Source organism: Ambystoma mexicanum, chromosome 8 (assembly GCF_040938575.1).
Source record: "Ambystoma mexicanum isolate Mex_15411 chromosome 8, UKY_AmexF1_1, whole genome shotgun sequence".
Classification (NCBI taxonomy): Eukaryota; Metazoa; Chordata; class Amphibia; order Caudata; family Ambystomatidae; genus Ambystoma; species Ambystoma mexicanum.
Window position 1 is genome coordinate 655,712,547 of NC_090929.1, and position 13,736 is coordinate 655,726,282.

The 13,736-nt window shown below is 43.9% G+C and overlaps 1 protein-coding gene across 2 annotated transcripts in view; it reads right to left on the bottom strand.

The window, feature by feature from the left end:
- Positions 1–13,736, bottom strand: part of CAMTA1 (calmodulin binding transcription activator 1) — a 3,643,069-nt gene that overhangs the window by 979,896 nt on the left and 2,649,437 nt on the right. For both annotated transcript variants that reach the window (XM_069610416.1, XM_069610415.1), the window contains one exon: positions 1,847–2,000. In XM_069610416.1, the coding sequence (XP_069466517.1) occupies positions 1,847–2,000 (154 nt within the window). The remainder of the gene's footprint in view (positions 1–1,846; positions 2,001–13,736) is intronic.

Below are 13,736 nucleotides of genomic sequence, written 5' to 3' on the forward strand. Positions count from 1 at the left end.
GTGGTCGAAGTGTATGAAAAGAAGTAGTGCAACTATGTTCCTTGATGGCCTACCCCGCTCCGCACAAACCGCATCACCACGCCCCCTCCTACTCACAATACAAACTCCCTAACAATTGCACCTGCTGTTTAAGGGAACATTCAGTGCAATGCACTGAAGTGCACGTTTCAATTCCTATCTACACTTTTATTTTAAAATGAAACCATTCCGGAACGCTTTCTTTTTAAAATAAAAGTATAGGAACGGTAAAATGTACTAAAATAAAAAAGCAGAGGAGCACCGCTCCCGCCAATGTTCGACCACTGATGTTCAGCCACCTATCTGAACAAAAACGTAGTTTTTGCAGCAAGCAGGTGGTCTATATGTGCCAGTTGAACTATATCGTCTAACAATACCCCTGAATCAACAACAGAGACAGAGACCACAGGTGAGACCACATAGGACCTGTGGCCCTGAAGAGACAGGGCAAACTGCAGAATAGGTGGCTGTGGTGGTTGCATCCTTCTATCAAGGCAAGCCAGAGGAGTCTGCCAGCTGTGGCACGCCATGTGTTTTGGACTACAACTCCCAGCCAGCATAGCCAATGGGGGATTGTTGGTGGGTGGGGGGTCTTGAGAGTCCTAGTCCAAACCATGTGGTCTGCCAAACATTGGTTTCCCATGATCTACACCAGGGTTGTCCAACTCCAGACCTCCAGGACCTGATCCATGTCGGGTTTTCAGGATACCCCTCATTAATATTCATGAGGTAAATTTGCATACAATGATTGTAAATGTATGCTCATTTTTCCACATGAATACTAATGAGGGATATCCTGAAAACCCATCAGGGTTTCGGCCCTCGAGACCTGGAGTTGGACAACCCTGATCTATACCATTTCTACTCTCACAACATACAGACTGGGGTCCGAAGCAGGATCAAAATACGCTTTTTGCGGAAAGCATGTCCTTTTCTTAGCTGATGGCGCAATCATTTAATTTGTTTGTAGTCTTTCAGTTCACAAGATTTAAGGATCTTCACACACGTTACTGGTCAACAAAAAATAATGCATGAATATGAACGTGCATTTCTGCAACAGATATATCTAAATATATAAGGATTTGCAACAATAAAAACAGCCTGTCCGATAGAATTAAAAATTCAGATAAAACCAGAAAATACATGTTCCTTCTAAGCTGAAGAAATGCGGGATGCATTTGCAGTATACATGGCTACTCCCATACATCAGGAATAGGGAAAAGAAGGCGTGCGCGCGGTTAGTGCCACAAAAAAGGCTCGACACTTTTATTACAAACATGTTATTGCATTAGGTAATAACATAAGAGTCGATCAGATCCTGGCTTAACAGAGGATTGGTCGAATCATCCAATTATTTGGTGGCGTGTCATCCTATGAACTTTTCAAACTTTTCTGGAGAATCGGAAAAAAAGTTCCAGATGTTCCACAGGTTAAGGGAGCTGCTACCAATCCCCATACAACCCTATACCATGCTCCGCTGTCCTTCATGAGCCTGGCAGGCCCCCACAGGGAAGTGGCTATGTTAAAAAAAAATACATATATTTCCAGTGCTCCTGCTATGCTTGGGGTGCTGGGTGTGGAAAAGGGGTCTATAGATGGTAATGGGTGGACGGAGGAGGGCATAGGTGTTCTTTGGATGGTGCAGCTGGACTACTTCATACCCCCAAAGGTGACACAGAAACTAAATGGGTCCCCAAACCTTTAGCATTGTGGACAGCGAAAATGTGTATGAGGGTCACTGAAGGGGCAATTTGCGCAGCCTATTTCTATCAGAGCCACTGCGTTACATTCGGTTTGTCTGCGTAGATTGAGGGAAAGAGGCACTCACACATAGGCTTCAGCTGTCCAATGAGTTCCTCCTTCGTCCACTTGGCCCATTCCTTCTTGTCTGTGTTGATGGAGCACAGAATGGGCCCGCAGGGCTTCCCACAGTCCTCGATGGCCGGCACGTTCAGGTAATGCACCAGCACGATATCCGGATTCTAGGAGGCAAGCAGGGGAAGAGACGCGTGATTAGCTGTTACGCAAGCAGCTCATTTTATACACAATATATTCGATCAAATTCTTTTAGAGGTAAAAACCAGTTGAAATATGACTACACAAACATCCCTCCCAGACCCACATAGAAGACTAACTTGATCATGGATAATCTGATTGGATCGATGGATTCACACCTGACACCATTGGAATTCTGGCTGGTGACAACTAATGATACACAGTCCAGGGTTTTGGTTAGTCAACCACCTAACCACAGTCATGTGTGTGATAGAGTACAACTATACAATACTCGCCGGCCACCCAAATGCACTGATCACCCACTTAAAGAAAATCCAAAATAGCAAAGCCCTCTTCATCTCTCAGACAGAGGGGCATCTCAAAACTTCAGAAAACCACCCAAGTGCACAAAGCAGCATAAGAGAACTAACATATTGCATCACACAAGTTCAGAGAACAATCATAGGCACAGAGGGGTGAGTTCTGCGACAGACGCCCTGGCTCCCGATTTAAGCGATAATTAACCATTGGATCTCTTGCAAGTACACACACAAAGTCATCCACGTAGACGCTCCTCAATGCAGAGCCAAGTGGCCAGCTCAAAAATCTGGATTTGGCATGCCCATCGCCACGCAGACTCAGAAATGTGCATTCTTGTGACAGAATCATGAGAACACGATAATGAACATTTAGACAACATATCGACTGTACCCCCAGAACAGCAAGGAGGCAGATGTGAGCCAACCCCAAATCCTGCCTTGAAATATCTTAGATCGCCAAATCTTCCATAGGTTGACGATCTCATCGACACCTCATTCGTGCCACCCGGAACAGACTCTAAGACTAAAACCTAACCTTTGATACCCCGGAAAACAAACTTCTCAAGACCCCAAACCTCTGAACATGGCGGAGTTGCTTGGTGACCCACCTTGGGCCTTTTGGGGTTTATGACTCCCCCTCAAATATCTAAAGCATGACAAAAACCTGTGCTCCAAGCTTAATTCCAAGTATGCCCTGTGATCATAGCATATGACATGATTTTATCTACAATAGTATAAGAGCAAGCATCACACAGCCTTCTCTGCAGCTGCTGCTGCAAAATAGCTTCATCATCAGTCATGATTCATGGTCCAGCTGCCCACGGGCACAGATTCCTCTTCAAAGCACCCATAAACATATTGCGCCTTTTGGTAAAGCGGCAGGGAAAAAAAAACACAACAAGGGTTGGGTTGGTAGGGAAGTTGACAGTATTAAAAAGGGACCCCAGGAGTGTCCTTCCCTTGCAGAGGCAGGCTGTTAGGACCCTCTGACGCAGTTGCGCCCTTAGATTTAGAGGCAGTAGTTGGGCAGAAACGCGCAGATAACGCGTGCGACATGCTAATGAAGGCATCAGGATGCGGCACCGGTTTTTCGAGAGTTTCCATCAGACAGATTTTGTTTTCCTCTGAAGATCCAGGAGGCCTATCCCACAGGTTGGTTTAGTATCTCATTAACATTGTTCCAAGTGCGCCATTCCGGCTAATGGGCTGTGTTTCCATAGGAATGGCGAGCGCGAAATGAGATCGGCAAAGAGCGCGCAAGAATCCGATAAGTGCGCAATATTTCTGCCGGCGAGGCCACCTCCTGAACCAAGACTTGGGAACAGCACTCTAGCCTCAGATCCTCTGTTACTACAGCAATAAAAGTTCAGCTTTCTTTCAAATGGCCCTGCTTTCCATTCATAGTGCTCATTACTCCCTTCTGGTGGGTGTGTATAATGCTCTCCTGATTTCATTCTAGGTGTGTTTATGTCTCGACCCGAAAATGACACCTTCAGTGGTGTTTGATGGTGGGGATGTCTGGACCCATTTATTTTTATTTTTTTGCTCTCCGTTTCCTTTGCTGCAACTTTGGTAAAAGTTGGATTGTGTCTTCTGGATCCACAATTCTTGCACTGAAATGTGACAGCACTGCTCTCTTATGACCTAACAAAGGTCGATCAGCAGAAGGGGGCACCATTGCAAAAATATGGGGGAGCAAAATTGCTTAAATATTAATCCGTGAGAAAGCAGGTGAGTTTAGTAACCGAAAAAACCGGGTGCAATCCCCCCAGTAAACCTGGTGCTCACTTATTGCTCCATTCAGGAGCTAAATCCGTTCCTTTAGATTAGTATGATATCCGAAGACTTTTTATTTTCGTTTAGCAAGTGCTCAACAATGTTACAAAAAAACTGATTACATGAACTCAACTTTGAGTTTTATGTAAAATTACTGTGTTTTAATCACACATCATTCATTTAGGCGATCACAAGACTTTTGTTTGCAAGTATCTGGGCTATTGCCAATGCATTTCGGAGCCTACCACCATCTTCAGGGCTACATTTGTCCATATTTGAATTTATAACAACACATTAGTAATACATCATTAACCAATTGTAATTAATGTTGTATGCATTCAATAGTATTTCAAATAGGGCATATACATACCATCATCAAGGAAGTATGATGATTCGGGTTCAAATGTATAGTAGAAAAGAAAGAAAGGAAAAGAGAAAAAAGGAAATAGCAACATTGATGTCAGTTCATGTGTATATGAGAATAATTCCCGTATTCCCCACATGTTGAAAGACCATAATTAAACGGTTCTATCATTTGTACCTCAGCCTTTTCAGTTGATCGTCCTCCTCGCCTCTATCGTATCAAGTACGATGTAAATAACTGCCTGAAACAGTGATAATGGTATGTGTTACTAACCGCGTGCATGTGCGGGACTTCTTTCTACAAGAACTAAACTCTGCCCATTCCTCACCTGGAGCGTCGGTCCGTGTCGTTCTTCTCTGTCAGGCCGCTGCATCAGAAGTGCACACGACCTGCTGCTTTTGAACGCTGCCATGGTGATCATGGCGTCGCCCTCTGGCCGGAAATGGCTGTCGAGGGCGCGTCTCGCGTCCCGTCTCCCCATGGAAACAAAGCTCGGCCCATTGACCGCCCATTCCACATGTCAATAGAAAGATCTCCGGCCAGAGGGCGACACCATGATCACCATGGCAACGTTCAAAAGCAGCAGGTCGCGTGAACTTCCGATGCAGCGGCCTGACAGAGAGGAACGACATGGACCGACGCTCCAGGTGAGGAATGGGCAGAGTTTAGTTCTTGTAGAAAGAAGTCCCGCACATGCACGCGGTTAGTAACACATACCATTATCACTGTTTCAGGCAGTTATTTACATCGTACTTGATACGATAGAGGCGAGGAGGACGATCAACTGAAAAGGCTGAGGTACAAATGATATAACCGTTTAATTATGGTCTTTCAACATGTGGGGAATACGGGAATTATTCTCATATACACATGAACTGACATCAATGTTGCTATTTCCTTTTTTCTTTTTTCCTTTCTTTCTTTTCTACTATACATTTGAACCCGAATCATCATACTTCCTTGATGATGGTATGTATATGCCCTATTTGAAATACTATTGAATGCATACAACATTAATTACAATTGGTTAATGATGTATTACTAATGTGTTGTTATAAATTCAAATATGGACAAATGTAGCCCTGAAGATGGTGGTAGGCTCCGAAATGCATTGGCAATAGCCCAGATACTTGCAAACAAAAGTCTTTTGATCGCCTAAATGAATGATGTGTGATTAAAACACAGTAATTTTACATAAAACTCAAAGTTGAGTTCATATAATCAGTTTTTTTGTAACATTGTTGAGCACTTGCTAAACGAAAAGAAAAAGTCTTCGGATATCATACTAATCTAAAGGAACGGATATAGCTCCTGAATGGAGCAATAAGTGAGCACCAGGTTTACTGGGGGGATTGCACCCGGTTTTTTTCGGTTATTGCACTATTAAATATAGCCCCAGTGTCATAGGGCTATTTCGATCCTGTGAGCTCCCAAAATATACCCAAATAAAAGGAAATCTATACATAATCAGAACTATTTTTGAAAAAGAACCAAGTGGTGCCCAGCTTTTCTCCATATTGTAAAGAAGGTGAGTTTATTTTTTTTAAACAAGCATTAAACATAACACAAATTCACATAACCATTAAAAGCCAAATCATCCTGCAACATCAAAAAAACCTTTGGGGAATTATCATATGAAAGACACAACTTCAGAGAACCATTGCAAGTATCGGAACACTTTAGAAAACCACCACATGGCATCAGAGAACCAAGACACTTTACAATGCTCCCAGAGAATCATACGGCATCACTCAACTTCTGAGAGCCATCACACAGGATTACACACTTTCAGAGAACCATCATTAAGCACATCAAAAAAATAAATAAAAACACCTTGACACTATACAACAGAACTATAGAATCACATGGCATCACTCAACTTTCCCAGAGCCATCATATGAAAGACACAAGTTCAGAGAACCATCATGTAAAAGACACAACTTCCGTGAGCGATCATATGGTATCATACAACTTTAGAAAACCACCACATGGTATCGGAGAACCACAACACTTCACAACAGTACTAGAGAATCATATAGCATCACTCAACTTCCGAGAGCCATCACACAGGATTAAATACTTTCAGAGAATCATCATACGGCACCACACAACTTTTTTTTAAAACTCCAAGACACTGTACAACAGAACTATAGAATCATATGGCATCACACAACTTCAGAGATCGATCTTGTGATATCACAACTTCAGAGAGCCATCATGTGAAAGACACAACTTCAGAGAGCCAACATGAGACAGACACAACTTCAGAGGTCGATCATGTGAAAGACATAACTTCAGACAGCTGTCATGTGAAAGACACAACTTCAGAGGGCGATCAGGTGAAACACACAACTTCAGAGAGTCATCATGTGACAGACTCAACTCCAGAGGGTGAACATGTGCATGACACAACTTCAGAGAGCCATCATGTGACAGACACAACTTCAGTGGTCGATCAAGTGAAAGACACAACTTCAGAGAGTCATCATGTGACAGACACAATTTAAGACAGCCGTGATGTGAAAGACACAACTTCAGAGGTCGATCAGGTGAAAGACACAACTTCAGAGGGCGATCGGGTGAAAGACACAACTTCAGAGGGCGATCGGGTGAAAGACACAACTTCAGAGAGCCAACATGAGACAGACACAACTTCAGAGGTCGATCATGTGAAAGACATAACTTCAGACAGCTGTCATGTGAAAGACACAACTTCAGAGGGCGATCAGGTGAAACACACAACTTCAGAGAGTCATCATGTGACAGACTCAACTCCAGAGGGTGAACATGTGCATGACACAACTTCAGAGAGCCATCATGTGACAGACACAACTTCAGTGGTCGATCAGGTGAAAGACACAACTTCAGAGAGTCATCATGTGACAGACACAATTTAAGACAGCCGTGATGTGATAATCACAACTTCAGAGGTCGATCAGGTGAAAGACACAACTTCAGAGGGCGATCGGGTGAAAGACACAACTTCAGAGGGCGATCGGGTGAAAGACACAACTTCAGAGAGCCAACATGAGACAGACACAACTTCAGTGGTCGATCAGGTGAAAGACACAACTTCAGAGAGTCATCATGTGACAGACACAACTTCAGGCAGCCGTGATGTGAAAGACACAACTTCAGAGGTCGATCGGGTGAAAGACACAACTTCAGAGAGCCAACATGAGACAGACACGACTTCAGAGGTCGATCATGTGAAAGACATAACTTCAGACAGCTGTCATGTGAAAGACACAACTTCAGAGGGCGATCAGGTGAAACAGACAACTTCAGAGAGTCATCATGTGACAGACTCAACTCCAGAGGGTGAACATGTGCATGACACAACTTCAGAGAGCCATCATGTGACAGACACAACTTCAGTGGTCGATCAGGTGAAAGACACAACTTCAGAGAGTCATCATGTGACAGACACAATTTAAGACAGCCGTGATGTGAAAGACACAACTTCAGAGGTTGATCAGGTGAAAGACACAACTTCAGAGGGCGATCGGGTGAAAGACACAACTTCAGAGGGCAATCGGGTGAAAGACACAACTTCAGAGAGCCAACATGAGACAGACACAACTTCAGAGGTCGATCATGTGAAAGACATAACTTCAGACAGCTGTCATGTGAAAGACACAACTTCAGAGGGCGATCAGGTGAAACACACAACTTCAGAGAGTCATCATGTGACAGACTCAACTCCAGAGGGTGAACATGTGCATGACACAACTTCAGAGAGCCATCATGTGACAGACACAACTTCAGTGGTCGATCAGGTGAAAGACACAACTTCAGAGAGTCATCATGTGACAGACACAATTTAAGACAGCCGTGATGTGAAAGACACAACTTCAGAGGTCGATCAGGTGAAAGACACAACTTCAGAGGGCGATCGGGTGAAAGACACAACTTCAGAGGGCGATCGGGTGAAAGACACAACTTCAGAGAGCCAACATGAGACAGACACAACTTCAGAGGTCGATCATGTGAAAGACATAACTGCAGACAGCTGTCATGTGAAAGACACAACTTCAGAGGGCGATCAGGTGAAACACACAACTTCAGAGAGTCATCATGTGACAGACACAATTTAAGACAGCCGTGATGTGAAAGACACAACTTCAGAGGTCGATCAGGTGAAAGACACAACTTCAGAGGGCGATCGGGTGAAAGACACAACTTCAGAGAGCCAACATGAGACAGACACAACTTCAGTGGTCGATCAGGTGAAAGACACAACTTCAGAGAGTCATCATGTGACAGACACAACTTAAGACAGCCGTGATGTGAAAGACACAACTTCAGAGGGCGATCGGGTGAAAGACACAACTTCAGAGAGCGATCAAGTGAAAGACACAACTTCAGAGAGCCAACAGGAGACAGACACAACTTCAAGGAATCTCCAGCCTTTATGGTATGGTCGACGCTTCTCAATACATTTGAATGTGAATTAGTATTCAAAAGCGGCCGATGATAAAAAAAGATGCTAATGAGACACTTTAGCACTTGCTACATGACAAAGCAAATTGTCAGTAAAATGTAAACTGAGCGATTCACCACGACATCCCAAAATGTCAGTGGAATAGAAACAGAGGATCCATATAACCTGATAGACCACACTGAGAGCTTCACGAGCCGTCAGTTATAATAATGTGATAACAGCCCGGGGCGCGGGCCATACTGGTTAGGATCGGCGCGCCACCCTGACATAATGGCATGGGCGCAGCTAGGGCTCTATAGTGGTGGTGGACCACTACCTGGTCAGTACAAATTGTGCCCATGACCATAATCGCAATCGGCATCCCGATTCCCCGATGATGTTGGGGGCCATGGAAAAGAATTAAAACGGAGTGGAGAGCATGCACCGAATACAGTGCATTTTGGCAGCGGAGAATGGGAACAGGGGAATGGAGAAGCCAGCCTAAAATGGCCGCCACACTCAGAGGAAGATTGGGTGGAAGAAGAGGGAAATGGAAGCCTGTGATGCACAGCAGGGGTGTGACAGCTGAAGGAGGGGGAGAGCAAGATGGAGGACTGGTGAGGAAGGTGGGGTATTGAGCGGCAAGCAAAGACAGTGGCGGGAGGGGTGAGTGTAAAAATATGGATGGATAGAGGTGCAGCAAGCGAGGGAGGGGATCTGTTTGGTTGGACCACACCTTCAGAGTGCTAATGATCCATAACATAGCAAATAGTGCATATAATTTAGAGATCACGTTCCCTGAATCTGACATAACAAACAGTTCGTGGTATGGTAAGTGTATGTTTTCATGGTTATCGCCTAGAAAGCAGTGATTGGAATAGTTATTATTGTTTTCATATTATAAGCATCAGAAAGTAAATGGCCTCTCAGTGCTGGCAACCATTAATCAGCGTGACAGTGCTTCATTTAAGGCTGGAAGACTGAGTATAAAACGTTAACAAAGTGTTGATATAAAATATAAACTGTTTTATAAAATGTATAAAATGTAATCTAAAATGTAATATGTAACTAGTATAAAATATTTAAAAAAATGTAAATGTAAAAAAGTATAAAGTACACAAAGTCTAAAAAGTTAAATGTAGAGAAATAACGTGTTTGTGACGTCGCAAAATGTCAATGTAATGCAAACAGAAATCATCATTGGCTTTGACAAAGCAAACAGTGAAATGGAAATTGAGATTGCATAGTGGAATGACAACAGATTAAGTGCCAGTTTCATGAGCACTTTCAAAATACAAAAGTAAGACACACTTCTAAAGAATGTCCTTAGTTTGAAAGCACACACTGGGCGCTACATTGGGTTAAGGGCTCTAGATAATCAACATATCTCTCTATTTTACTCCCTAAAAGCAGACCAATACCTTCAACCAAGACACATGGCGAGTAACAAGCACCCATATGCCCAGCTCTTCATGCCACCTGGACTGCACAGTGGCATGAGCAGAACCTTTCAAAGGGGGCCGCTGCCCTACAACTGCCTGATGTGTAGAAGGCTTATCAGGGGCCTGAAACCTTTGGCTCTCCAAATGTTTTGGCCTACAGCCCCCAAAACCCGTTTGCACTTTAATCAATGAAGGGGGTCATGGGAGTTGTAGTTCCAAACTTGTGGAAAGCTGTAGGTTGCAGACCCCTGAATGATGATAATGCTTCTTTCCATTTGCAGGAATTACTAGCTAGAGCAAATGCCCGGATTACAACCAGAATGGCTGTTTCTGAAAATCAAAAGATGTTTTTACCCGCCTAAAGTTTGCAACAGTCGGAAACGAGAACTACAAAAAATCCTTTCATTGCAAAGTTCCCAAACTAGCGAGTACCACCCTCTCGCCTCAAATGCGTGTCTGGAGCAATGTTGATATTGTCAATATTTTGGTCAAGCGTCCTCCTCGTAAAAGGGTACGTGCACTTTTGTGCACGGTCTCCTGTCCTATCCTGTTCTATTGCATTATTGACAATATTTCTAGCCTGTCCTTTCAGACTCGCTGTCCCAGAACAGTGTCGTGGTCTGTTGTCCATACGCACTCAGTAATCAATCGGGGCGGCATCTCTGCCTATAGGGAAGGTGTCGGGCTTATCCCTTCTTGTGCCAGTGACTTGAAACAATGCAGGGCCTTCATCGACAGCTTGCGTAATGTGCAGTGTCTCAAAGCCCCCTACGGCCAATTTATCGAGTCAATTTCCCTCTTCTTAGTAGTCCCAGCTTCTCGCCGGGGACTGCAGATGCCCTGATCAATTTTAAAGGCAAATTCAATGTGTGGAGTATGAAAGATGGAAAAAGATCAAGTGATCAATACACATAGTATGTTACATTGGTTATCCGCATCGGGGATACGGCGAACGAGCTACCAGCTTGCATAATAGAGGAACAACTGGATGTTACCAAGAAAGATACGGGACCCAGATGGTTCCACGTACTTGACCGAACCAGCTTCAACGCCTCCTGCCTGACGTTCAGTGGGAGTCAGGACTTGCACCGTTCCAATAAAATCACCTGTGTCAATGGATCATCCTTTGGCCATCATGGGAACCAGACACCGTGTGCACCTGTGCTTCTCCAGTTTAAAAGGCCAGGGAAAAAGTTTCCACACTCCCCCAAAAATTACTTATCATCATTAAATATCTCTCTGCCCTAATCAACAATCGGAAAAACCTCAAACGTACTTGCTCATGGGGGGACAACCTCCTCATTTTAGCCAGGTGGGTGCCCAGGACCTAGAGCTTATATGGTTCATCGTGAGTACATTACACAAAGATAGCATAACATACTTCTAGATTCACAACAAGATCAAAATCAAATTTAATTAATTACAGAATTATAAAGCTCTGCTGGCATGCCATTTTGAAATCATCAGAATGTGATGGCCACGTGTGCCCCCTGTGAATTACAATTCTCTGAAACCCCCCAAAAAGAAACCAGCCAGCGTAATGGGGCCACATGAATCACTTCCCATTATCCCAGATCGACCTCAAAAAATCGAACCTTTTACTATGAGTCCCATAGCATCGCATTATTTTATTTCTTTTAACCCATTTCTGTGCCGATATATATGAGGGGAGACCCCTCACAGAACCCCCGCACCCTGCAACCTCCTCACCTTAATTTAGACCTCAATCCCACACCCATCATTAAATATCAGTAAAATTCGATGTTAAAAATCCCATGCTGTGTCGATGAATTTCTTGCTCTACCAAGTAGAGGAGTTTGTTTACCTTGATCTGCCGTGATACTTTTTGTATGAACCTTGTATGCTTACTGGTCTTAATAACATATTTAAACAAAAGAAAGAATCCTATGATTTGCAGTAAAAGGGCTCAATGTTTTGGTATGGTACCAAGCTCCCATCATGGACCCGTCTCCTAGCCACCACATGCGTGTATGACCGACATGTGATACAAAGCAGGGATTCTCAGAAACTTAGTCAAGGAATTCCATCTATATTTTGTACTAGAGGGAGGCTCTGATTCCATGCTTCAGTTGTTATTTCATCAAAGCTCCATCAAACATGGCAGTGCAAACACTGGCCACCATAGAGGCGTCGCATAGGAAGGAATGCTCTATGTTCTGTCTATCCTCAATGGTGAAAATGTCCACAACTGTGCGTCCTTTATGAAATATGGAATATCATTTCGTAGCCAAACATCACGCTATCTTAGACCATCTGGGTGACTCAGTTTTGGTGCCAAAGTGGACGAGGTTCGTTCATTCCTCGGATTCAGGCAAGAGGAATTCATGTGTGCCGGGAGAATAGCTCAGGGGCAACGCGTTTGTCTTGGAAGCAAGGCAACGGGTGCAACAGAGGTTCGAATCCAGATCCTATGCTTGTTAACCAATCACTGGTATTAAGCACGTTATAAATAATAATAATTCAGCATTTATATAGCGCTACGAACCCTCAGGTATGTGAGCACTGCTTATTATTACCCACATGTGTGTGGTGCTCATTTGTGGACCTCGGAAGGATGAAAGGCTGAGTTTGGCCCCACCGGGATTCGAACCTGCATCAGCAGGCTCCGCACAGATGTCAAATTGACATTCTTCTTTTATTTTCTCTTTTTTTTTACATCAGGAAACAATTGCCATCAGGTGTATTGAGTGTCAAATCGATGGCTCCAGTGGCATTTATACTGCCTCTTTTGCGTATCACACAGTGGGTGGACAAGGCCACCCAGGTATTGGACTTTGGAGTTGTTATTTTTATAGGTATGATGGTTGCACAGCTTTGGGAATAACTAAGGTAGCATCCCTCTGGTCAGCAGGAAGGTAAATTATCAACACAAAAAACTCCCTCCATTCAACAGTTTCCCTACTCTGATTTCATCTTGGTTGGGCCTACAGTCAACTAGGAAGTGTTAACAAGGACGGGTTAGGGGGAACACCAGGGGGACCTGGGTTTTTACCCCACCAAAAAAGGAGCTTTTCTAAAATCAAAAGAAGTATCAGGTAAAGCAACACAGTGTACATCCTTTGTGAGGAATTCGACCATACGCACGGTGGGCGTACGCTCACCTGGGCTTTTTTGAAATTTTATATGAAATTGCATGATGGCAAATCAACCTCTGGAAAATGTGTGGGGCTAATCTGCACACATTATCCTATGCTCACTGCATGACATACACACGGACCTGTGTGCTCTAGTTGAACACAGCTTACGGGCGCTGTCCTCCCTGTCATATTTAGTTGGTGGAGTACAAGATGCATCTCAGAAGGGGGAGGGCAAAAAATGTCCTCCTGCCATGGCTAGCCTAATTAACTATGAAAGGCTACATGGCTCCGCCCTGTCCG